This window comes from Hordeum vulgare, chromosome 5H (genome assembly GCF_904849725.1).
Source record: "Hordeum vulgare subsp. vulgare chromosome 5H, MorexV3_pseudomolecules_assembly, whole genome shotgun sequence".
Classification (NCBI taxonomy): domain Eukaryota; kingdom Viridiplantae; phylum Streptophyta; class Magnoliopsida; order Poales; family Poaceae; genus Hordeum; species Hordeum vulgare.
The window spans coordinates 521322722-521349871 of NC_058522.1; the positions used below are offsets into that span (position 1 = coordinate 521322722).

Below are 27150 nucleotides of genomic sequence, written 5' to 3' on the forward strand. Positions count from 1 at the left end.
TAATGCATGAGTACCCCCCCCCTAAGGCTGGCCATAGTGGTGGTATCATAGCTAGTAACATAGTCTTGGGACTAGCAAACATGGTGATGTGGTAAGTAATTAAAGAAGAGAGGGAGGGTTATAGTAACATAGGTAGATACCGTATCATGTTAAATGCTATGTTACTATGTGTCATGCATGTCAATAAATGAGAACACATATGATACTAGTTTATGATACTATGCACTATGAAGGTAGTATCATATACTCCCTCCGTTCCTAAATATAAGTCTTTTAAGTGATTTCACTAAGGGTCTATATACGGAGCAAAATGATTGAATCTATACTTTAAAGTATGTATATATACATCCGTATGTAGTCCACTGGTGAAATCTCTATAAAGACTTATATTTAGGAACGGAGGAAGTACAGTAGTAACATATGCATGATACTACTATATGTTACTCCCCACTATGAGAAGCCTAACTGACGAGCTTCCCTAAAGAAGGCGGAAAAAACGAGTGCAAAACGTTGGAGACGATTCTAGATCGTTCATCAATCCTCACAGCTAAACGTCGAAAACACTTCGGGAAGGGCACAAGCTAGAGCCAATCAAATCCGTATAGCTTCTGCAGCGTATACACACGCCGTTGTAGCTCCAGCTACCCCCAACCCGCATGCCAACCGCCATGGCAGCCACCCACTACTACTACTACTACTAGCAAGCTAGCAAAGCTAGCGACCAGAATGAAGAGAAGAATTGCCCAGATTTCTCTCCTCTTCCGCTATCCTACACAGATCGAGCCGTTGAGCAACGCGCGTGTGCGTGCGCCTACCCAGCTGAGCTGCCATGCCATGGCCAACAAACAAACAAACAATGTTTCGCGTAACATCGCAATCTATTGCCTGTAAAGGCAGGAGATGATGAGGGACGATGGTTAGATCGGCCCTCGGGTTCGGCGAATTCAGCTAGCTAGCGGCCACTCCGGCTAATGATGCACTGTGCAGCTTTTCTTTCTTGTGTCCGTACGTGGGGTAAAGCTGCATGCGAGCCTGCGCTGCGCTAATCATCGAGATCTTGAATGCTGATCCGCTAGTAGTATAGCATAATTTAACCATGAATGGGCTGGTGGATGCACGCACTATTGTTACTGTTGGCCATCATTTTACATACACGGATAAGATTGGAGCGTGGCTCCATCCATCCGTCAGACCAAACTCCATGCATGCACTGACGCTTTTCGCTTTCGGATTAACAAAGCCTCGTCTAACTCCCGCACATCATTGAAGTAATTACGCAAACTATATAAAAAAATAAAAACATACACGAATCTTCATAAAAATCAAGTGGCGTATAAGTTAGATGTAATTTGGTTAAGTCACATCTAGATGAGGCCTAGACACATGATTTCGCTTTTTATCCCGTCCGATCATTTTGTTAACTCCATGTGCTTGTACAAGTACAAAATGCTCTGTAGTCCGATAAGATTTTACGGACAATTTCTTCATCACAGTCGAAAGAAGATCGTCTGTACCATACCAACCCATTGATGCTTAATTAGGCTGTACACCAACATGGCAACATGACAGATGGTATAAGAAGAGGCCCACACACACACCCCGTGAACGGGGAGGACCAGGCCGGGCGGCGCAGAACCACAACGTACGCGCGTCTGTCACGCACGACACGGAGCATATCGAGAGAAGCGGCCGTACGTACGTCGGGCCGACGAATGTCGATAAGACGGGAGCGGTAGAGACAGGGACACGGCGCATGCAATGCAAGCGAGGTGTAGGGGGGAGATGGCGGTGTCTCACCTCCCGGCAAGCCGGGGAGGGGGCACGGCAACGTGGCCGCGACCACCAGCGACGAAAAGCTGCCGGCCGGTGCGCCGCGCCATGAGTAGCCATCGCCGGCTGCACCTCCCGCGCGCGTACGTACAAAAGCTCCTCAGCTGGCTGTCACCTGCGAGCCATGGCGGAGGGGGTGCCCACCCCCACCCTGCATGCATGGTACATACTCCTACATGTGCACGACGCCACAGGGCCATGCATCGGCGGCATCTGCGTGCGTGCATGGCCGGACCGGGACGGGACGACAGGACACACGACCTTTCCTGTCGACCGCGCGCCGGTCGTCTCTACCGGCGCCGAGCACGTGGGGCCGTCCCCCATGTTATTCCCTTGCCCGTGGCCGGCCGTGGGGCTCCCCGGCGTCATCGATGCCCTTTTGCATGGCCATGGCGTCAACGTCGCCGTCGGATCGATGATGATAGATCTACAGGGCGTCCGTCCGTCCGCCCGTCGACCATGCATGACCGACCGGTACGGTGTAACATGTGTAGTCGCATGTCGTGCTAGAATACAGCTAACATGAGTGGTGCTGGCTAGCTATGTGGTACGTGTATACAAGTGCCCACACGTTACAGCGAGGAAGGATCTATGGAGGTGCCATGTGCGTCGAGGGATGGATGTTCTGGACATGGAAAGATACCACACATCGCATGTCCCTTTCCGAGTGAATAGAACTGTCCCTTCTTTTTCATTTATTTCCATGTAAGAGAATAAAAATGGGCACATACAAGATGTGTACATGTTTTTGCCGATACATCATCTCAAAATTTACGAAATTATCATAGATGCCTATTCTACAGAAACTTATCCTCTCACTGAATGAACGTCGCTCAAAAACCTAAAATAAATTCAAAAAATGCGGTCATCAATGACAAGTCCAGGACTTAAACCCTGATAAGTTCATTCAACCATAAAAAACCTAACCATCTGAGTTAGGTTATGTTCTCATGTTCTGGTCATGTTGGGGAAACAGAAATGATGGATTCTGTTATAAATTGTAACCACATAGCATAATTTCTCGTTTTCATTTCTTGGTGTAAGTCAAATTTAGCTTGATCATTGAAGAGAAGCAAATGAAACGCTTTTATAAAAATTCTCGTAGAATCGAGAATAGACAATGCAAATCGTAAGAACAACTCTAACAGAGTCATTATGCTCGATCGCCAGCGAGTAGCGGCAATTGTTGTTGAAGATTGTTATTATATTGTTTGTGATTTTTCTCTCACTAGTTTCGAGCACTGTAAGATTGCTAGATTGGCTAAATTTTCTTCGATAAATAAATGGTTTGAGGAGACTTTGAGAAAATTGTATCTTTCCTTATAGACGACGTAACTATTATCTCAATTAATAATAATTTGTGTACTTTTTAAAGATGAAAGATATTCCAGTCCCGTTTTGAAGCGGACAGTTAAGCAAGCCGGGCACTGCAACAACTTATTAGTACTAACTTGTTTCAAGTTAAATTGTGCCAGTAGGTCATGCCGTAAATTTATGATCATTGGTTCATCCAAAGGGTCTAACCAAAATAGTATCGATGGACATCAGTCGCCTGAATTTGATATTTGGGTCAATCAATTCATTTGGGAAATTAAACAGCAACCGTGTGAAGCACCGAGGCCACCAATGGCAGCGCCGAGGCGAGCGAAATGAGGCACAAGGACACTGGCAAGGCATCGGCTAGGCACGAACCGTAGCTGGTGACGAGCAACGAGGAGATTTTGAAGGTTGACGGTTCATGTTGGGGTGCAGGTTCACCGGGGAATTTGGATGGTTCGCCGGTTTGGAGGGATGGTCGGGGACCAGCAAGCCCGGCGATAATGGGGTCAAGCTGGGCAGCGGAAGCAAACGGTTCTGTGTGTGGTTGTGGGTAGTTCAAAGAAGATCGTGAAGTCATGCGCGAGATAGAAGAAGGACATCTGCCATTGGTTGTAGACCGAGACATATCAAAAAAAGAATCGACAAACCTAAATTTTTGTTTTCAGTCGACTAACGTGTAACCCTATAGGAACCTTTTGTCCACCTCTAGTTGTGGGTGAGTTTGTGTTGGGTTGTTGGGTGTCTTCCCACCTGGCTACGTCTGCAACTATACAAAACGTCCCGAGATGATGGCCATGGGCAAACCGAAGACAGGCCGCCGCCTCCGTCCTAGTGACAGCTCAACTGAGATCGTTAACCAACCATCATCACTGCCAGTGTGCACCAAGACGCACGTAGTGGTACCTCTCGACCCTTAACAAATCCTCATTCCAGCTTTAGATTTGGACCTCAGAAGCCCCACTTGTTTACCGGCCGATCGATGAGACGCGTTTAGCACCAGCTAATAGCGCGACCCTCCATGCAACATACTCCCTCCGTTTCTAAATATAAGTCTTTTTAGAGATTCCACTATGAACTACGTATGGATGCATATAGATATATTTTAAAACGTAGATTCACTCATTTTGCTTCGTATCTAGTTCATAATGAAATTTAAAAAAAAAACGAAGGGAGTAGTACAGTACATCGTGTGCTAGCTAAGCAAGTTAAGAGCTGGATCAGTCATCAGGTGGTTTGATCGATCGACCGGCCATGCCGACCTGTATAATTAAGCAAGCAAGCAAGCAAGCTAGTCAGTTAAGAGCTGGATACGTGATTAATAAATTAATCAATACAGTATTGCTAGTGTACTTACTAATTAACAGAAGTAGTAGTACTACGTGTACTTGTACAGCGGTGGGGTAATTAGTCAACACAAGATTCTACTAGTAGCTGCCTAGCTGGTTAATTCGCGCCTCGATGATGCCTGCGCAACAGAAAAATGCTTTCCCCGGACGGATGCCTGAGCGCGCGCCGGCCGGCCCAAGGATTAATTACTGCTCCGGCGAGCGACTCACAACTCAGAACTGCTCGAACAGCTGGTGCACGTCCGGCGACGCCTTGCCGCGCTGCTGGTGCAGCGCGGCCGTCGGCGGCACGACGGGCGGCGACGACGACCTTAGCAGCGCGAAGTTGAGGCCCTTGAAGAACGGGTGCGCCTTAACGTCCGCGGCGCCGCGCCGCGACCCCAGCCGCGCCCGCGGGTCCTTGTCCAGGAGCCGCGCCATCAGGTCCCGCGCCGCGGCCGCCTCCGCGTGCGGCGTCCCGGCGCCGAGCGGCGGGCACTCCAGCGGGGTGCGCACGATGTTGCGGAGCGTGGCCTCGTTGCTGGCGCCCACGAACGGGGTCCGCCCGTACAGCAGCTCGTACAGGAACACGCCGTACGCCCACCAGTCCACCGACGCGCCGTGCCCGCCGCCGCTCGCCACCTCCGGCGCCACGTACTCGTGTGTTCCCACGAACGAGCTCGACCGCGCGTCCACCGGCTCCGCCACGAACCGCGGCCGCGGCCGCGGCGCCGCGCGCCGCTTCCACTTCATCAGCCGGAGGAGGTGCACCTCGGGGAAGCAGGCCGGGATCGGCCTCGCCGCGCCGTCCTCGTCCTCGCCGGTCGCGCTCCATGCCTCCTCGAGCGCAGGGGACGCCGTGGACTCTAGCGACAGGTCGAAGTCGGTGAGCATGATGTGGCCGTCGCCGCGGATGAGCACGTTCTCCGGCTTGAGGTCGCGGTACACGATGCCCATCATGTGCAGGTACTCCAGCGCGAGCAGCACCTCGGCGGCGTAGAACCGGGCGGAGGCGAGCGGGAAGCGGCGGCCGGGCATGCGGTGGCGGAGGGAGTGGAGGTCCCCGCCGGGGCAAAACTCCATGACGATGCAGGAGTAGTCCGTCCCGGCGTCGAAGTCGGCGAACATGGTGGGCAGGAACGGGTGGTCGAGCCGCCGTAGGACACGCTTCTCGGCGGCAGCGCGGCCGAGCTTGCCCTTCTTGGCGAGCGCGCGGCGGTCCACCACCTTCATGGCGTAGGCGCACGACTGGTCGCCCTCGGCCTCGAGCCGGCAGAGGTAGACGGTTCCGATGTCGCCCGCGCCGACGCGGCGGACGAGGGTGAAGTCCCGCGGGCCGAGCGGCGCCAGGGCGGCACGGATGGGCGCCCACGCCACGTCGCCCGCGCGGTGCGGGCGCGGCGGGGACGAGGTGGGCGTGGCGGCGGCCGAGTCGACGGAGAAGGCGGAGGAGCGGCCAGCCGTGCTGCTGCTGCTCGCGGAGCTGACGCTGGAGCTGGAGTTGGGCGCCGGCGCGGCGTCGGGCGTGTCGGGGAGGTGCGGCGCGGGCTGCAGCATGGCGGCGTTGGGAGGTTTGGGCGGGGACGAGGACGCCGTGGTGGTGGGAGCGGCCATTATATAGCGCGCGCGCGTGGCTGCTCGCGTTGGCTGGAAGCTCTGGATAGATGAGATCTCTGAGGTTTTGGTTTTTCTAATGGAGGTTTGCGCGTTCGGAGAAGGTGGTTGCAGGTGGGTTTTATAGAGTGAGCTCAAGCTGGGCAGCGTGGAGAGGGAAGCCAGGTTTCGGATGGTTGGCCAGGTGGACGTGCCATGTTGCATGACACGCGCACGCTATGGCATCCCATCACCCAAGGTTTGTCGTGCTAAGTGCTATGAGCATCACTAGCCGAATATCCGACCAAGTAAAGTTGATGGAGTAAACTTTTGTTTTCTCTATCGACCTAACCGATGTCTAAATTTAATGAAAAAGTCTATCCCTCAACCGGCAGATCGAACGGGGGACATCCGCCACCTCCTTCGATCGACACGTGCCTCGAGCTCGAGCAGAGTGGAGCTCTCGACGCCGATGGCCACGCCACAGACGTTGTCAAAGGAGAAGCGACGGAGCACGTCCTGTAGGTCAAGGGCCACGCCGGAGCCTGCGCGTCGAGGAGCGGGAGGAGGCGCCGGTGGAGGTGCTCCCGAAGCTCCCGCCCGGAGAAGCGGCGGAGCGAGCGGGAGGAGAAGGAGTAGGAGCCGAGCTTGCGCTGGAGGCTCCAGAGGCGGCCGCCGACGAGGAAGATGTCGCGGCCGAGCAGGTCGACGAAGGGAGCTGATGCTTCTGCAGCCTGCGGCGGCATCGAGGAGCGGGAGGAGGCGCCGGTGGAGGTGCTCCCGGAGCTCACGCCCGGAGAAGCGGCGGAGTGAGCGGGAGGAGAAGAGGCGAGCTTGCGCTGGAGGCTCCAGAGGCGGCCGCCGGCGAGGAAGATGCCGCGGCCGAGCAGGTCGGCGAAGGGAGCTGATGCTTCTGCAGCATGACCTTTGTTGCAAAAAAAATTGAAACATGACCTTTGTTGCAAAAAATTCTTACTTAAAAGTACCTATGTTACACAAAGATGAAGGGAAAAAATTCTGCAACAAGCAAATTGTTTCTGAAACTCGACCGTTGTTTCAGGAATTAACGGGTGTAAAATTTATTTCTCGCAACAGAGCGAAAGTTTCTGCAACTCGGTCGTCGTTTCAGGAATGAAAGTTTGTGCAACTCGGCCGTCGTTTGAGGAATTATGGTGTGTCCGGCTGGAGCGGATCGGACGGCTGCGCATAGATCGGGACGACTGCGCGTACATCGGACGGTCCTTCAGGTGATGGATGTTTACTAAACATTCGTCGGTGGATGCGTAGCAGCCCCCCAAATTTAATGAAGTAAAAACAGTTTTCCATAAGTTTTTGTTCTGACCGCATGAACTTCAAATGCTTTATAATATATATTATCAACCATTTAAAAAAAATAAAACATGCATAATATAGTGGTTAACAAGCATATTATCGATCGTGATTTTTAAATAAAAAAGATTCAGAGTTCATCGAAAAGGCATCGTTTCTATGATCAAGTTATGTTGTGAATTGAGGCCGACCACTGAGAACTCAAATAATGTCCTCACATAAGAAATCACCAGAGCCACCACCGTATAACATACGACCACCATCACCATCCTCTCGGCCACCATCACAATCACCACCACTACCATCATCCTCTTGCCCACCATCACCACCACCACCACCATCCTCTCGGCCACTACCACCACCATCACCATTTCTAAGAGAGACTTCTGTTCGGGACAAGATCTTTCCACAAGTGAGCTCTTTATACTTTCTTGCAGTTTCATGTGTTCTGGTTGAATTCATGAACATGATAGCACGATCTTTGACTTTTCTAGCATCATGAAGCCTCGCCCCCTCAAGTGCAAGTCTACACTCTTCCGCTTTCAACTCTTTCTATCTCTCCGGACGTCAACTTGGACTTCTAGTTCTCATCCCCCATCATCTTCAGCTCATTCCACCTAGCCATCTTCTCTTCTTTGCGTTCCGCCGTTAACACCTTCTTGGCCTCAATCATGGCCACAAAATATTCTTTGTATGTGCCACCGTATGCACTTCTTTTCTTTTTCTCTTTTGCTAGCTCGCTTGCCGCCGACGGGAGCAGCAGGAGAGCAACCTGCCGTTGCCAGAGGCAGTGGCCATCCTAACGGCCTTGGTCGTGGTGGGAGTCGGTGCTTGTGGCCAGTGAAGATTTTTCATTCCCAAACATTTTTTTGGTGTGGGCGGCGGCATGGGATGGTTTTCGACGCGGTGACCAGCGGGACAACAGAAGAGTCTTGGCTACCCATTATGTAGATGGGAGCGGTCATCGATGGCAATGCGACATGTGATCGGCGGCAGCGGGAAGGATGCAGTCGTGCAAGTCGGAGAAAGAGGGGGAACAAATATTACTCGGCCGCACGGGGCAGGTATATTGGGGGGGGGGGAGGCTGATTTTGGATGGAGGAGTAAAAAAAATACTCCCCTTATAGGATTCAGGGGATATGCTAGGTGTGATTTAATGAAGTAAAGTAGACAAATTATTCTGCTATAGCTTTTTAAGGGATCGGCTAGAGATGTTCCAAGCGCTGGCTTTAATTACTACCTGCCAGATCATATTTTCGCTTGAAACTCACCCGATTTTCATTCCAACATCTGTTGTATTGAACTGTAGGTGCCTAGCTTGAGATCTATTGCAATCTCCCTTGAAAATCCATGCGACATGCACGGTACAAATTAAGTCACCGTTCACGACAAAGTTCTCACAGCCGTCCCTTTTACTCCACAACCGTCGCAACCAAAAACCTAACGGCTTGCTTAGTCAAATCAAAGTGATTAGCCGTCTTGGCTTGAGACTGACTGCATCAGCTAGCACTTTCATCTTTTTCTGTTGTAGGGAAAATCAAGACAGCTTGGTTCGAGGCAAGGGTCCTTCGCCTTGCTCTTTACTTAAAGCGAAAGTATATATGTATGGCCACACTAACGAACTCTCACCAAGCGGCAACCACGGCCCGGCCTCTCACTGCTGTGGGTTGCCGCGGATGGCAACGCAATCAAAGCCGTCCGGCGAGAAAGCGACGGCTTTTTCCGGTGCAAGCCTCGCCGTTCGCCGAGGCCAATGTCGGATCGACTAAGACGCAGAGCATACGTTGCATATGTGTCAAGAAAATACACTCAAAGGCATCTTATAACTGAATATTATCAAGAAAACCAATAGATTGTAGTACAATGAAAAGACGACAAGACATAAAATGACCAACAAAAAATATAATTACACTGAAAACCATACTGATTGTCTTCTTCTTTTAATTGGGCGTCCATGAACCGCCGGCCCGAGAGAGGAGGGGGACCGAAGCGATGGCGTGGAAGAGACTTTGTGGCGGATAGGGTTAGGAAAAGGGCACATGAACATGCAAGTTACCCTCTTTGTCGAAACATTTTGTAGCTCTTATAGCATCTACAACCAGACCCATCATACCTATTGTTCGGGCAACCCGCTTGACCGGTCACAAAAAGCGATTCAGTCGGGGCCCTCAAACGGGCCTCAAACGCCCGGACTGACCGACAACCTCATATCCAGTCCAAATGAAAACGGGTATGAGGGAGCTCGGGCACGCGCGCCACGTCGGCCTGACAACGGGGCCTCATGCGGACTCGCCCAGAAACCCGATAGTCAGACAGGCGCCTCGGCCGTCGCCGCGGTTTGAACGTCGCGTGACATCGCTCAGGCTCGCCGCCCGAGGCCATAGCCGGCTATTTAAGCCGGTCGGCGTCTCTCGGCCCTAGCACATCCACCTCCTCCCTTTCTTCGCCATCACCCGAGCCCATCCGCATCCTCTCCCCTGCTCTCTGACGTCGGTATGGTCCGTCGTAGAATCACCACCTACATTATGCTCACGCAGGAGCGCCAGATGCAGAACGAGGCGGAGATGCACTGCCCGCATCGCTGCAGGTCTCTCTCTGAACTCGCCGGAGACGAAGGATGAGGAGGATTTGACGGAGGCGATGGAGAAGAATGAGCCAGAGGAGGACGAGGCAGAGCTCCATGCTCCGGGCTTGAACATGACGAAGGCGGAGGCGAAGTTCGTCGTCGCCCAAGCAGAGAAGATGGTGGAGCAGCAGGCCATCTTGGATTCCATCCGGGATGAGGCCGAGGTGAAGGCCAACCGCCAGCTCATCCGACAGAGGCATGTGGAAACCGACGCTCTCTTCGATGAGCTCGACGCAGAGACAGTGACGAAGGAAGCCGCAGCGGAGCAACCGGAGGCGCCGGAGGGGTCCGTAGCACAGACATCAGAGGGGGCAGAGCTGCAGTTGCCGCACTTTTATCTGTCGAAGGGCACGGAGATCGTGGAAATCCTCGACGAGGAGTAGTTAATTTGTGCGTGGTACGTATGTTTTTATATTTGCATGATTTTGTATGAATTTGAGAATTTAGTACGAGATGTCCGGTTACACGTGTTTATTTAAGTCGACTTCCCACGGACACGTTTGGACGCATCCTTGAATGCTTGAGAGGTCATTTTTGTAAGTTTGGTCTGTAAATGCTCTTAATTTGAACTTTATAAAGTTGATCATGTCTATAGAAAATCTGCTAAGATCGGCAGCATTACATATAGTACAAATATATTTTATAACGAATCTAATGACATTAACTTGGTGTTGTAGATGTTTTTTATATATTCTTTCTATAAAATTGATCAAACTTAAATAAGTTTCACTCGTTTTGATATATATTGTGCATTTTGTTTACTTCACAACTATATATTCCCTCCGTTTTTTAATATAAGGTGTGTTAGTTTCTCAAAAAGTCAAAGAATGTCTATGTTTGATCAAGTTTATAGAAAAATATATAAAACATGTAAAATACTAAAAATAAAAAATAAAAAATATATATTTCATGGTCAATCTAGTGATAATGATTTGGTATTCTAAACGATGATATTTTTATCAATAAACTTGATTAAAGTTAGAGAAGTTTGATTATTTTTTAAATAATACACCTTATATTCAGGAATGGTGGGAGTATTTGCTAGGGCGATAGAGTAGTTGAGTTGCTGGAATTGGATGTCACATGTTTGCACCCTCCATCTAGGTCCATAAGAGCATCTCTAGTAGATCCCTCAAACCCTTAAAAATAATCGTTTTTTTACAGTTTTCATCGGAAAAACGGCGTAGACTAGAACCCTTAAACCCTTAAACCCGTAAAAAAATTAGAGGTCCAACCCTCAAACCCCTTCCCAGCCTGTAGAAGTGAGGGTTGAGAGGGAAAACTGCCCCCAACCCGCACTCATTTTCCCACCTCGCGCGGGAGGCAGTATGTTCCCCCGCGCGGGAGGAATCCGCCTCGGCCGCCGCCACCCCGCCGCACCTCCGCGCCCCGGCCATCGCCCCGCCGCCCCTCCGCGCCCCGACGCCCTCCGCATCTCGTCATCCGCCCTCCGCGCCCCGGCCGCCGCCCCTCCGCGCCCCGGCCGCCGCCCCGCCGCCCCTCCGCTCCCTGGCCGCATCCCCGCCCCGGCCGCCCGCCCGCGCCCCGCCTCGGCAGGCCGTCCCCGCCCCGCCCCGGTGAGATTTTTTTTTACTTTTTAAGTTTTTAATTTTTGCTTCATTGGCACTAATTGTAGCCACTTGGTATGTAGATGGACTCGTTGTCGGATTCGTCGGATTGGTCATCATCCGACGATTCGTACATTGACGAGTTGTTGCAAGACGACGACGTCGAGATGATGAGCCTCCTCGCCGACGTGCAAGCGTTTGAAGACCGTGTGAAGCTTTTGGATCAGAGGAGAGGGTCGAAGATGGGGTGACTCACCATCTACCGGAACCGCGCTCTCGGACACGAGCATTTGATGCGAGACTACTTCGTGGAGGTACCTACATACCCTCCTTGTCTCTTTCGCAGAAGGTACCGGATGCGTCGTAGTTTGTTTGTGAAGATTGTCACCGATTGTGAGGCCGCCTCCTATTATTTTAAACGTCGTAGATCCGCCGCCGGTATCATGGGGTTTAGTGCATATCAAAAGATATTGGCGGCAATGCGGGTACTCGCTTATGGCATACCCGCGGATTATACCGACGAGTATCTTCGCATTGGAGAAGATACAACCACGGAGTCCGTCCGTAGGTTTGCCAAGTTGGTCATCCGGTTGTATGGTGAGCAGTATCTTCGGGCACCAAACGAGGAAGATACAAAGAGATTAATGTAAATGAATGAAAAAAGGGGATGGTCGGGGATGCTTGGTAGTCTTGATTGCATGCATTGGAGGTGGAAAAATTGCCCAAAGGCATGGCAGAGAATGTATTGCGGTAAAAGCCGTGATGCTACCATTGTGCTTGAGGCCGTAGCATCGGAGGACACATGGATTTGGCATGCATTCTTTGGGTTGCCGGGAACACTCAATGATATCAATGTCCTCAATAGATCTCCTTTGTTCAAAAGATTAATTTCTGGGGATGCTCCAGCTTGCAACTACAAAATCATGAACAATGAGTACTCAATGGGATACTATCTCACCGATGGCATCTATCCCGAATGGGCAACTCTTGTGAAGTCCATCAAGGAGAAAAATGGGGTGCCCTTAACAAGAAAACAGGCTCATTTCACCACGGCACAAGAGGCAGCCCGCAAAGATATTGAGAGAGCTTTCGGTGTTTTGCAAGCAAGGTTTGCCATAGTTCGGGGTCCATCTCGGTTTTGGGACAAAAAAAACCTTGATGAACATCATGAAATGTTGTGTGATTCTACACAACATGATCCTAGAGGATGAGAGAGGGTTAAACCTCCCTTGTTTCTATGACAATGTTGGTACCCATGTGCAACCGGAAAGAAACCCTTCTCGCATACAAGCTTTTCTTCAAGCACATCGTGAGATTGAGGATGGAACCACTCATGGTCGGCTCCGGGATGATCTAGTAGAGCACCACTGGCATTTGGATGGGCGGCGCATTGGCCCATGATGTATCTTTGTTTTACTTTTCTATGTCCTATTTGATTCGAACAATTGTTGTAATTTGCTCAAACATTGTTGTAATGATTTGAATAATTATTGTTTTATTCGATGGTGTAATAATAACTAGAATGATTATTGTTTTATGTCAAATGTGATTGAATTTGTGATATGTCATATGATGAAATGTGATGAATATTCCGTTATAAGGGTTGGGTTTGAGGGTTCTAGTCTTTGCCCCTGTTTTTCAACCCTTAAAAGTGTAAAAAATGGTCAATTCTCAACCCTTAAAACTGGTTTTAGATTTAAGGGTTTGAGGGTTCTACTAGAGATGCTCTAACCCATATTAATCCTATATATAGTCAAACTAGTTTGAGTTTGACAAAATTTAAATAAAAAATATATCAATACATACAATACCTAATAAAATACATTATGAAAACACAGTTCATAATAGATCAAGTGATAATGATAATTTGACTGATAGATCTTATAAACCCGGATGGAGTACAACTTAGTAGTCTTACTAATTCTATTTTAAAATTTTCACAGTTGAAACAAAAATCAGTTTTCTTAAGGGGGTGAGAGTCAAAGCTTACACATTCTAACAACCGGAGAATGCAAAAAAAACGTGTGTGTTCTCTCTAGGTTTCTCATACTACTTATTATTGAAATGGAGTTAAAATTCAAATTTTGTTTGAAAATTATGTCCAGAAAATGTGAAGAATTTATCGATAACCACCAAACCAGAAATTTTAGCGTCCCTCCAATAAGATGTTTTGTTTAGTGCTGTCTGGAAAAAAATCAAAACGGAGGTAAAAGATTTGCCTCATTCACTTAATAAGAGAGAAGAGTTTAGAGTGTTACAAACAGCCCACATACACTGCATGACAATTACTCGTATATCACAACAGACCCTAATTTCTTGGCACCCGCGATGACCCAAAGTTTGGTGTGGTCAATGATAGCGCGCACGAGTATTGGAGGCGTCGCACTCTTGTGATGGAAGACTCTACCGTTATGCTCGTTCCAAATTTCCCAGAAGACAAACATTGTAAGGAAGGCCAAGCCACATTGATTCGGGTTGTGCAAGTCGGTCCACTTATCTATTAGGAGGAGATGTTCATGTGCGCGAGGGACAATTTGAGGGTGGCTGAGTTTCATAACCTAATGGTGTAGCGGCATTTGTAGAAGAGGTGCGCGTCCGTCTCATTTTCTCGCCTGCAAAGCAGGCATAGCCCACAATTTTCCCAACCGCATCGTTCTTGTCTATCATCGGTCCAAATTCGGTATTGGATAGGGAACCAAACGAAGGACTTGATTTTTAGAGGAGCCCAGGCTTTCCAGATCATGAAGTCCATGGGCGAAAGCGTCAATCCAAGAAACTGGATCTTCTATACGGTGGTCGTCGAATATGCCCCATTGTTAGCGTGCTTCTAGATAATATCATCAGTGATTTGTTCATTCAGGTGTAGGTCATGCACAAACATCCAATGGGTGAGGAATTGGCATATGTGGGCGCGAGAAACGACGGTGTTGCAACTGGTCTTAAGAATCCAAGGATTTCCATTGTGGGCCTAGTGTACTTTCCAGATTTGTGGAGGCCTCGAAAATTAAAGGAGTGATGTCTTTTGGCTTCCTCCCAAGAAGCCACAAGGAGTCCCAAAAAGGTGTTTTTGGCACCACTGCCCAAGATGATGGTCGTTGAGGCATAGAAGAAGTACATGTCCTCCTCCGTGCATGGGTAATTTCCTAGGAGTGGCGGAGCGTGAATCAAATATTACGCGCGAGGGGGGGGGCAAATGACCGAATATGACCAAAAAGGTAGAACTATCATAGAGGCCGGAGAACTAATAGAGCGATTAACTGAAGGATAGGCTTAGTTGACAAAAAAAATTCTAGAAAGGGGCAGTGCCGGAGCGTGAATCAAATATTAGGTGGGGGTACAAATGACTGAATATGACTAAAAAACTAGAACTATCATAAAGGCCGAAGAATTAATAGAGCGATTAACTGAAGGATAGGCTTAGTTGGCAAAAATTCTTCTAGAAAGGGGGGAGCAAGGCCCCTAATTGTCCCCAAGACACTCCGCCACTAGAAAAGGAGGGTCAAGGCCCCTAATTGTCCCCAAGACACTCCGTCACTGTTCCCTAGTCGCACCCAAAGTTTGTTTGACTCCTTCCATTCATACCATGGTCATATGAGGCGGAGAGCCGTGACGAATTTGCTAGTTTTCAGGATCCCAAGGCATCCGTATTCCTTAGGACGGTAGACCACCTTCCAATTCACTTTGAATTTGGCTCTCGTGGTTCTATCCGTTTCGTATCAAAGAAAGACCCTTTCTAATTTGTTGATGTTGTGAAGAGAGCTCGGCAGGACGATGAGAGGTGTGATAGCATAAACCGTCTGGGAGGCGACGACTGGTTTCACAAGGATGATGCGTCCAATGATGATGATGTTTTGCCCGTCCCAAGTGGCGAGATTGTCGGACGCCTTGTCCTTCGGGTATTGAAAATCCACAGACTTAAGCTGCCAGATCGAGAGTGGAAGGTCCAGATATTTCATCGAAAAAGTGGTTCTGTCGAAGATCTTGCAAAACAGTACTGGGGTTTTCCTACATGTTCGTAAGTTTGAGCGCTAAATTCATGGGGACAAGGGGGCCTGTTAAATCCACCGAAAGGGATGCTTGAGCCGAGCAGCCGGCCGTTGAGCACGCATTAGTCGTACGTAATTCCCTTTTTAAGGCACAAATCAGTCGCAATTCCCTTTTTTCAGAGGCTCAAAGTCGTAATTCCAGACAAGGAAATATGCCGTAATTAAACTAAATTCCCCTCCCTATTCGCCTCCTTCACCGTCTAAATTGTCGGCAGGCCACACGTCCATGAAGTTCAACGGTAGAGGCATTGGATCCAAAAACGAGGCCAGGCCTGAAACAAAAGGTGATCAATCACACACGCACGCTACAAACAAGATCGACGACTTGGAGGAGATATATGCCCGTCCAACAAGCATCGCATCGTATCCCCCACCCCGGTTCCTGGCCGAACAGATCAAATCCGTCAATCGATCAACAGTGCGGGCTGTCTGGTCAGGGCGCTCACCTAGTCCGTCCCATCCATGCAACGGCCCAAGCCAACGTCGTAGCCATACGTACACCACGCACCGCCGGAATCCCGCAACAGCGCCGCCCGGTTCTCTTCTTGATCAGGGAATAAAAGGATCTGCGCTGTGCGCCGCGCAGCGGCCACCGCGCTCTGCCGGGGCATGCCGCGGCAGCAGGACAGGGCATCGGTTCCGCCTGTCGACCGCTCAGGCCCAGCCCAGCACGCGATGCGCGCGCGGAACGCACGCATGAGTAGACGTCCATCTCCCGTCTCTGTGCGTCAATGGCGACGCGCGCGCACGAATGAATACGTGTCCATGCCTCACCGTGCTCCGTGCTCTGTGCGTCCATGGCGACGCGCGCGCGCACGCACGAACGAACACATGTCCATGTCTCCCTGTGCGTCCATGGCGACGCGCGCGCACGCCACGGACTGTGCGCGGATGGCGAGCGCGATGGCATGCAGGCCGCGGCCGGCGCCGGGGCGGGGACAGGACGCATCTCGCGCTCCCTCGCGGAAAGGGATGCGCCCGTAGCAAGTGCGCCGAGCGCCGTCGCTGTCGCGTTGAGCTCATCGTTTTGTTCTGCTGACCGACCAAGTCATATTCCGTGCCCAGTGAGTCTTGTCTCATCACTGACTGCCCTGCCCACATCTATCTCATATACTGCACCCGTCAAGTTGCAAGATCTGCCGGTACATGCATGCATGCCAACTTGCACGAGGAGATCATCGGCTCTAATAAACGGTGAATGAATTCCAAAGGACTGGATAGCTTCGCACCGCTAATTAGAAGATGATGAAACCTCTTCCTATGGAAAAAAAGATACGGCAACTTTTGTCTGTTCTCCACTGAAGAAGAAGAAGAAGAAAACATGTGAGGTGAAGGGATAAGAGCTACGAGTAGTATTAGCTCGAGGGAGCTACTACGTACTGGAGTGATGATATTCTATGATCATGTGATGAGTTCACCAACCTTTGCAGTTGCAGGGGCAGCCCAGCTCGACGCCCTACAGCCAAAAGCCCTACAGCATTTAAGGGCTGCACCGTTTTAAAACGGCATCAGTACACCCCATGACTGCAGTTTGTCTGCCCAGACGCCAACCGCGGCCACACCAACCAAAGCAACGTACTACTATTACGCCAACGACCCCAAGACGATGCATACTTTTCTCTCCAGCCAAGTTGCTTCATGCCAAAGACACGAGAGATCCATATGATCTAATACTCGTAAGTAGTAGAGTAGCAGTACTGAACCGGCAGCTATAGGTAGCGCGACACGCATGAACACCGGAGACACGTCTCTTTATCATCGCCCCTTTCCCTTTTGCAAAGTCGTTAATCAGTTCTAGTTCTACTAGGTGTCATCCATTTTCGTGGCGCATATCGAGCTTTTGGATCGCCCATTTCTTTTTTGACCGCTTTTCGTGATAGCAGAAAGGGAACGAAATTAAAACTGGAGCTTTGTAAGCGATGTGTTTTGGTGTGGGGGCTGCAAGCTAAAGGGAGAAGTCCACATGATCCACACTCCAAAGCAACTAAGCAAGCCCGATGAGTGAGGGAATATGACAGGATTATTCGCGGGCGCATGCATGGCACGGGGGCCCCATGGTTCAGTGGTTCAAGAGGCAGGAGGATTATGCAAAATTAACTGCCATGTTCCTCATGGACCCTGCCTGTCCCCTCCTGTTATGGATCCATTGAACCGGCAGCTCGGTTTCTGAATACAAATATACGCATGCAGTAGTGAAGCGCCATGGATGCATGCGATATGAATAACCTTAGAACATTTTGCCTCTTTTGGAACAGGCCTTGTTGGACCACATGTGTTGGCTTCCTGTTCTAGGTTGTTTACCGGAAAGAATTGCATATATATATATATATATGTATTCACTTTCATTTCATACAGCACCGGGTGGTGGCTCTCTGTCCTGTTGCTGAATTTGGGACAGGCCAACAGACTATATGTGCCCAGACAAGCAGTTAAAATAAACCTCCAAAGAAGACGGCATCTGGAGTTTTTGTTTTTTGCTTTTGATAATAGTATAAAGAAGAAGAAAAGGTTTCTGGAGATGATCATAAGGTGGGCGCCATTTCGATCAAACTCTGAAGCTGAAGGTCTGAACGCGAGCACATGTAATGAGGCGAGAAAAAGGACGCCGGACAGCCAGCCAGCCCCTTGATTTCTGAACAAGCTAGGGTCCAATGATGCCTGACTTGCACAGGTAAACTGGCAGCCTGATGCCTGGAGCTGCGGTGCATCGCTGTCCTGTCTGTCTGCCTCTCCGGTCCGGCCGATCTGACCATCTCCACTGAAGATTGACTTCCCTGCTGATATATTATCTCGTGGAAGATAGATACCGACAGGCTTCACCAGCTCCGTGAAAGAAACGGCGCGGCGCGCATCACACAGTGACTTCGAAACGCTAAGATAACAACTATATATAGATCTGCAGGGTCGTAGTTAGACAACTAGCTACATGGCAGATAGATAGATCACATGCGATCGGTCTTGCTGGCTGCCATCTAGGCGACGCCGGGCGATGCAGGCAGTATGCACGGCAGAGTTAAACTAATCCGTCCGTGATAATACAGGTGTTGATTAATCGACGGTGGCTTCGTCGATGGATCTCCGCAAAGGCAAGCAAAGCTGGGAATTGATGGGATGGATCGTGCGTTGCATTGCATTGCATTGCATGGGCGGAGGGGAGGGGGAAGGGACAGGGCCGCCAAGATTCGCGCTGCCTTGCCTTGGTAGGGCGACAAGCCGTGCAGGGTTGCTGATGCCCTGCCGTGTCCATGCATCATGCATGATGCATATAGATTATGCATGTTTAAAGGGGAATCTCCCTCGTGAATCTTAAAGCCAGATTGTCCCCGCCATAATTGTCATTAGATGGCTTAGCTTAGCTAGCGTGTTCTTTTTAATTGGTTGGGGGGGCGTTGAGAGGAGGAGGGTGAGTACGTGGCCAGCTGATGGCATGGCAATGGCAATGGCATGGCATGGGCACATGGCCGGCTGGGCTGACCCCGATCGAGGAGGAAGATGCATGTCGTGCGTGGCTCCGATCCTTCGTAGCATGTGGCGGGCGACGCGAGGAGGAAGGAGGACGAAGGGGCGTGCGCTGCGCGTAACCGCGGCTGCTCGGTGTGCGTGTGGAGGTTGACTTGCGAATGCGTTGGTGGTGATGTATACGGAGATTTTCTCTCTAGTAACTATTGGTCGTACATTGCCTCGTAAGAGCTTCCGTCTAAACAAGTTCACACATGGAATGGAAGATCCTGCGTCATCATCGACGTATCATTTCTCTTCGGGCCAAGGGCCAAGGGCGACACACTTTTATCGTTCAAAATGGGGTTTGCATGCACATGTAGATGTAGTGACGTAGAGAATTCCTAAGACCCGGTCTCGAGGAAGAAGAAGATGGGAGCAGGTGGAGGAGATAGCACCAAGCTCTGTTTACAATTCACAGGTTCCATCGACACAGAGCAAAGGCCAGCGGGACAATAACAGCATCACACCTCATGCAAACTCGAAAGGGAAAAAAAAAGACGTTTTTTTAGGAAAAAGAAAAATAAAGTATCATGCCTCAGGAGGCATATCCTAATCGCCGCTCACTGCAGCAACCAGTCGGGGCTTCGCATAGGACGACCCCCGACTGGGCCGGTCCAGTAGGTCCATCACGACTGTAGTTTTTTTTTCTGCTCTTTTTTTTTTGGAGGGTCGTTTTTCTTTCTGTTTTTACTTATTTCTTTTTTTATCAAGTATTTTTTAAAGCATGAAGTATTTTAAAAATAGGGAACATTTTTTATGGAATATGTTTTCAAATTATGGAATATTTTTTCAAATTACGGAATATATTTTTAAATTCCGGAATATTTTTTAAAATTCCTGACCATTTTTTCAAATTTCGAAACATTTTCTTAAAAAATTTAACATTTTTAAAATTTTGGAACATGTTTCACTTTCCGAAATATTTTTTCAAAATCTTAAACATTTTTTCAAATTCCAGAAGATTTTTTTAATTTCTGAAACATTTTTTCAAATTCCAGAACATTTTATAAAAATTCAGAACAATTTTGAAACAGAAAAAAATAAAAGAAACGATAAAAGAAACAGAAAAATGAAAAAAAAAAACGGTTCAGAAGTTTTCCAAAACCGGACATAGTACCCTCGCTACCTGGGCCAGCCCAATCCCCCGTCCACTCTGTGCGAAGCCTCGACTAGCGGCAAATAGGATTTTCCCATATCCTGTTTGGCGCTTCGGGTGCCCACCCTCCTAGCTGGGCCGGTCTGTTTAGCTATTTTTTTATCTATTTGTTTTACTTAATTTTCATCATTTTTCTCAAAAACAGTGAAGTTTTTTTGAAAATGATGAAGTTTTCAAATTTATGTAGTTTTTAAAGAATTTGATGAATAATATTCAAACCAATGATCTTCTTTTAAAATTTATGAAATTTTATTAAAATCGATTAACCTTACAGAAGGTTATGCAAAATCGATGAACTTTTTTGAAAAAAAAATTGTTTTTTTCAAAATCGATGAACTTTACAGAGAGTTATGTAAAATCGATGAACTTTTTCAAATTTGATGAACTGTTTTTCAACTTCATGAATTTGCTTTTCAAAATCCGTGAACTTTTTTGTATTCACAAAACAAATCGCATTTTGGTCATTTTTCCTGCATTTTTCGTTTTTTTTCAGATGTGAACGTCTACATGGACCGGCCCACCAACTCCGAATAGGAGCTCAGGTTGTCCCTAGCGACGCTCTCAGTGGGCTTGGGCTTCTTTACGGTCTAATTGGCCCGCTTAGCTTCTCTGTTCTTCACCTCTTTCAAAAAAAAAAAAAAACTTCTCCATTCTTCAGACTGAAAAAACAAATTCTCTGTTCTTCTGCTTCTCTTCTTCACTCTTCAGGAAGGCAATACCAAATCGGATCAGAAGAGCATTTTTGATCGGGGAATATTCTTCCACACAACCTTTAACCCACTTCTTACCTTGCTTGATTGATGAGGCGCTCATCCAACACACGCGAAGGAGAGGCATCAGCGACAGGACGAAGCCAACATGCAAGCATAAGGGGGGGGGGGGGCAAGTTTGTTCATGGAGGGGGCAAAGTTCATATAAAGTAAAAAAAATAGCTACAACAACAATTATTATAGTAGAAAAATCAATTTGTTAGGGGGGGGTCTAGCCCCCCCTTGTCCCCCCCTAGAATCGTCCCATCGGTAGATACCTCTCACGCATATCAGGACATGCAGATTCAAATGTCCAAAGTGCTTTCTTCAGCTGTGAGACATGGAATGGAATGAACTTGGCCAGATGCTGGTAAATGTAACCTGATACTCCCTCCGTCTGAAAATACTTGTCATGAAAATGACTGTATCTAGATGCATTTTGGTTCTAGATACATCTATTTTTTTTATAAATTTATGCGACGGGTAATTCCGGACGGAGGGGTATATGCGATGTGACCGTGGGAAGAATCGCTTCTGAGAAGATCGCTGCACGGCGTGACCGACATCTGAATGTATGGTTGCAAGCGAAGGCACTGGGCATCATCAGCATATTTCTTTTCCTCAACATAGGTTGCCAAGTGCCAAGGCTTTTGAGAAATTTGAAGAAGGGGCCAACTGAGCGCTGAACAAAAAAGATTTTTGCTGTACAAGAATTCGACTCTCGGAAGCCCGTGTGACCAACATTTCGGATTTGCAAGAACGGATGAATCCTACATTTTGTGAAGAATTCTAATGTTTTCTCCATTGGGTGAATCCTACATTTTGTGAAGAATTCTAATGTTTTCTCCATTGGGCGATCAAACGATGATGCAATCTCATACGTATGTCATGACGCTCTATTCTTGCGTTTTAGAAATCCTTTGTATCAAAGAGGTTCTAATCTCTAATCCCTCTCCCCTGTACCTAAATACTTGTAGTCGATCCCGTAAATTAATCATTCACCTTATATACGCTTGGAACCACGATAACTTGCGCACCAAAAAGGAAATGCAAGAACTCAATTTCATAGTAGTCTTTTCACATTTGCGGTTGGTCAATCTGACATGCATTGTTTAATTGAACAATAAATAGGTATCATTTGATTAAAGAAACATGATTGGTACACACAACATACTACTACTCGGGTTTCTTAAGGTTCATCACCACCAATGAATTTGCTGGATCATGGAATGTGTACTGCTAATTTTTCTGCTCTACGCGTCTCCTGTTGTACATGGTCACATCATGTGGCTTTGACAGTAAGCCCTTTTCTTCTGTCTGGATTACAGGACAGGGCATATAGGAGGGTAACGCTAAAGAATTGCTAATGGGCGCAAAACTAAAGAAGTTCAAATGACAAGTTCAAGTTTCCCCAGAATTGATTTATGGCGTATCATTATCTAATTGGCCACGACCCTTGTAACCGGAGCATCTTGATAAAGGAAATTCCATCTGTCGTAACTGCATTGTGCCAAGAAAACAGTATGTGTTAGATGATTATATTATGCAGATGGTACATGCCAACAGTAACTCCTGGTGATCTTGATCAGTAAATGAGAAATTTGAATAAGAAAATCACAGCGTTTATGAGTAAATTTGGTGCACGGCATCTTGAATAGTGGATGTTGGTTGAAACAGCTCTTTTCAAAGCTTGGAATGCGAGAATGGAACAGTTTGATAATAAAAAATTAAGAGGCTGAAAGATGGCCATTATAACTTATATAGCACTCCCTCCGTCCCAAAATAAGTGACTCAAAAATGACTCAGTTTTATACTATCTTTAGTACAAAATGACGTTACTTTTGAGTCACTTATTTTGAGACGGAGGAAGTATTACAGAAAAAAAACTGCAAAGCATAAAGAAAGGGTCGGAGTACCCTAGACCTACAGTCACCCACTTCGTAATGTTTGGGAGTTTGTGAACACCATTGTTTTATTTCCAATTCAACATCCGGAACCTAATTACGTTATGTGATATTATTTTTAGCCTACCAAATATCACAAAACAAGTTGTCATCTTTGTTTCCGAATACATCATGCACTACACTATAATCACCATGTGCTGCAGTACAAATTAGTGAGATATATGGAGTCATCTAATACTAGCACTAAAATCCCTAGTTTTGCCCCAAGGGGAATAAACAAAGGCTGGGTGACTTCAGAAAACATCTAGTACACATATCCAAGTTGTGGTCAGTTTTTACACCTTTTGTGATAATATATGAATTGTTATACCAGATGCTGACATGCACAACAGAACCCCTTAAAGCTGTCCACGAGTTTCACTGGAAGACGGAAACTGGCCATAAACTAGAACTGGTAGATGCTTAATTAAGCATTGAGATATTGAATCAGTCAGCTACAACTGATGAGAGATTACCAACTTATCCCTCCCACCACCGAGCATTGCATATACCCAACTCAAGGATGTAATCATCAACCACTACAACGGCAGGTGTAATAGCTCGACTATGCGCTGACAGCAAGTACAATAAATTGGCCAAAGTTCCAACAGAACGTCTGATTTCCAGTAATAAGAAATATACCACTTTAGATTCAGAACAACACAGAATCATTAAATCAAACTCAAATCAGGGTATATAAATATTGAAAGGAGACGGAGAAAATGTGGCCTTAGTTCCAAAGCCGAAAGACACAATACAAAAGGAACCGTATAAAAAGGCATTCTGCACTAGCAAAAGACATGTACACGAAAAAATAGAATCTTAATACAAGCTAATATACTCAAGTCATGCATCATCATTATGCATATCAACTATCAAGTGGTCCAGGACACAAACTGAAATCAAATAACGACAGATGATAAAAGTTCAAGGGACACATACCTCCATCGGAAGTGGTATTGACAAGAAAACCATCAGAGCCGCCCATTAACAGCATAAAACATGGAGTCATATTACGAGAACTAACACAGAAACGAATTTGTCACATCTTACGCCAAACAAAGTCCTTGCCCATTTCATTGAATTTTGCGCTTTTGTGCTGTCATATATCAACAAGGAATGGTAACAAGGACAAAAGCATTATTGAAGGAAACATGTCATGGCAATAATAAAATACTGAGTAAATGCTTCCTTACTTTTTTTGTGGTTACGTACAGCCGCCAAATTTTCCATTCCTTCATGTTTCCTCTTCTATACAAAAAATCATTAAAATTTAGAGCACGGCCAAAATATGAGTCATTCAAGCTATTTGAAACACATTGAATAAATGGGACTACCTTCTCATGATGTTTTTTGGAATTATCACCTCCCAAATCATGGTGTACACTCTTCTCTTTTTTCTTTTCTTTGTCTTTGTCTTTGTCTTTCTCCTTCTCTTTTTCTTTCTCTTTCTCTTTCTCTTTCTCTTTGTCTTTGTCTTTGTCTTTACTCCGATCCTTATGACGATGTTTGTGCTTCTTCTGTTCCTTGTCCTTGTCTTTCGCCCTATGCTTTTTATGCTTCTTGACTTTGTCCCTGGACTTAACCTTTGAATTTCCCGATATAGTTGGAGTACCTTTTTCAGCCTGGTGAATGCAAGAGAATTGAAACAAGGGGTGGATGTAGCAAAGGAAGAAAATGTTCTAACGGGGATACCCTACCGAAGGCAGATCTACTGGCGCTGTTTCTCGCAACTGAAATGCATGTCCTAGTGTTTCCATGTCAAAGGGTTGAATATAAGCAGTCTTCTTCTCCCTCAGGGCTGGGTTCTGAATGAGTTGATCTATCTCCATCCCTTCTCCTTTACGGATTTCAGTGTCACCCACAACATTCTGAAGATAATGTGTATCTGAGATAGCCAGTGGCAATGGTTTCTTACAAAAGAAACTGTGATGGTTCAGCAGCCTGTAGCGGCTAATTAAGTCAACAGCCCCAGTGAGCTCCCGAGGACCTGAAATACACCGAAACTCATGGTGTGTCAAGAGTCGAGACTTCTTTTATTTGCAAAAAATATACTGCACATACTAAAATGCCAACCTTCATGCTATGAACCTATGACAGATCAACATATACGTCAAATGACAAAGCGGCTTTAACTGAGTTACAGGGGCACATGATTGACATCGTCTTTTAGATAAAAGTAACTAGTAGTCTAATACTAGCAGGGCATCAAGCAAAGCTACAAAACATGATCATGCTTGAAAAGGTTATCAAATTTCACATGAGCTCACCTAGAATAATTTTTCTAGGGTTCGCATACTCAGATAAAAAAAATGTAATACTCCCTCCGTCCGGAAATAATTGTCCTAAAGATGAATGTATCTAGACTTATTTTAGTTATAGATACATCCATTATATCCATTTTTAGGACAAGTATTTCCGGACGGAGGGAGTATATATATACTAGACAAATGCCCTGAGAGTTACAACAGACCAAAGCTAAAGCAACAAAACATGACTTCGCCTTAGCATTTATCAAGAGTGCCATCACTGCGACATTTGCAGAAGAGATATACCGATGTAAAACGCAAGTAAGTAAACTCATGGTCATGTACGAGAAGCGAACAAGCTTCTTGCCTTGCTAACAATTCAAAAGCAGAATAGGTCAATCTGCTTCTTTTATTCTTAAATTAAATATGTACCGCTCAATTTCTATAAACTGTCCTTGGGTTTTTAAACTATACTGCCATACCATAAGATCGGTATGAATATGGTGTTACCCATTTTCGTGAACGATGAAGAAGAATTAAATAGTACAGAAAAGGACATTACCATTTCCAAATTTACCATCTGAAGCCATCTGATTAGAGCCTGACATTTGCAAAATGCATGTCCACCTAAAGATTTGATTTAGGAAAACAAATACACATAAGCAATCAAGCAAAAGAAGCAAAGTTAATTGGATACATTCTAAATCATAGCTAAAGAATGTGCGCCTAGGCTCTAGGCGATAGATAACGAAACGCCTAGCACTTAATTGCGCATAATTGTGCATAAATGTGCGCTTTGGTCAGAAAAGCGCAAGGTAGTGGCAAAACGCACAATTAACGCCTATCGCTTTTTTTAACTATGTTCTAAATAGCGAACTAGATAGACTTAACTAACACCAACACTAAAAATAGAAATTGCATCTGCTAGTGCTAGAAAATCTTCCACTTCTGTGCATGGTAAGCTGGTAACATGTAGATGCTACCGAGGTGAATATTCGTGGTGCCAAAATCTGTTAAACCAAATACTTCATCCTGCACTGCCAAGTCGCTGGATAATTCACCCACTGATGTGTTAAATGCAAACATCTGTTATATATTCATAAACGAGATTTGGGAGCTCCATAATACTATACCGTCTATACCGCTAGCTACCAGCGAGGCCGATTAGTTGCTAATCCAGGCATATGGGAGGTAAAATGGATTTTGCTAGCACCAGCAATTTCCTCCTCGGACGTTTATGGAGCGACGGCACAGAGTCCTTGATAAATGATAATTAAATGAGCTTTGGCAGGCAGAGGCGGGAGTAAACAGAGCATCTCCAAGCTAGAGGCAGGAAACGGGAGCGGTCTAGGCTGCCATGGGCGGATCTAGATTGAGCGCCGCCGCTCCCGAGATTTGTGATTGGCTTGGGTCTAAGCAGTCACCGGATGGCTAAAAGCTCGTACCTCAAAACCCGTCGACTGCGGACGGAGTGGATACGGCGGGGGCGGCGCGCGCGAGGAGCGGGCGTGGGGAGGCGTCGGCCGGTGATGCTATCAGCTACGGCACGGCGACGGCTCCTACTATGGACTAGGGTCAGATTGGAGCTGAGGTCAGAGTAGAGCATGTGAGATGGGTCAGAAGAGGAAGGAAAACTATGAGAGGACTGAGAAGAAAGAAAATTCTAGTACTCTCTTTCCTTTTTTGACGTAATAATCCACCTAAAAGTATTAAATTCTGTGTGCGGAGGAGATGGTGCGCAACTTGTTTCCAAAAGGTTTACACGTGGTCTTTCAAAAAGGTTTACTTCCTAAAAATCAACGACGTTTCTTTTTAGGGTTAACTGGATCTATGCCATCACGATTTTCACTTTTCACGAGTTAGAAAAAAATGCCATTACAATTATGCACATTGAGAAAATGCCGTTACAATTCTT

At 47.0% G+C, this 27150-nt stretch overlaps 3 protein-coding genes across 3 annotated transcripts; 1 reads left to right on the forward strand and 2 right to left on the reverse strand.

Annotated features, from left to right (window-relative positions):
- The first annotated feature begins 1757 nt into the window (after positions 1–1757).
- On the forward strand, positions 1758–2577 carry LOC123452533. The gene has a single exon (XM_045129193.1). It carries the CDS (start codon positions 1955–1957, stop codon positions 2354–2356), a length of 402 nt encoding a protein of 133 aa, XP_044985128.1. The 5' UTR covers positions 1758–1954; the 3' UTR covers positions 2357–2577.
- A 1869-nt stretch (positions 2578–4446) lies between these two features.
- LOC123398219 (protein kinase PINOID-like) lies at positions 4447–6239 on the reverse strand. Its single transcript, XM_045092714.1, has one exon. The coding sequence runs from the start codon at positions 6087–6089 to the stop codon at positions 4710–4712; it is 1380 nt and encodes a 459-aa protein (XP_044948649.1). The 5' UTR covers positions 6090–6239; the 3' UTR covers positions 4447–4709.
- A 15886-nt stretch (positions 6240–22125) lies between these two features.
- Positions 22126–26894, reverse strand: LOC123452115 (mediator of RNA polymerase II transcription subunit 19a-like). The gene is made up of 7 exons (XM_045128700.1): positions 26681–26894; positions 25798–25862; positions 24687–24976; positions 24324–24611; positions 24183–24237; positions 23929–24085; positions 22126–22543 (listed from the first exon to the last, which is right to left on the reverse strand). Exons 1-6 carry the CDS (start codon positions 26839–26841, stop codon positions 24063–24065), a joined length of 882 nt encoding a protein of 293 aa, XP_044984635.1. The 5' UTR covers positions 26842–26894; the 3' UTR covers positions 22126–22543; positions 23929–24062.
- Between the last annotated feature and the right edge of the window lie 256 nt (positions 26895–27150).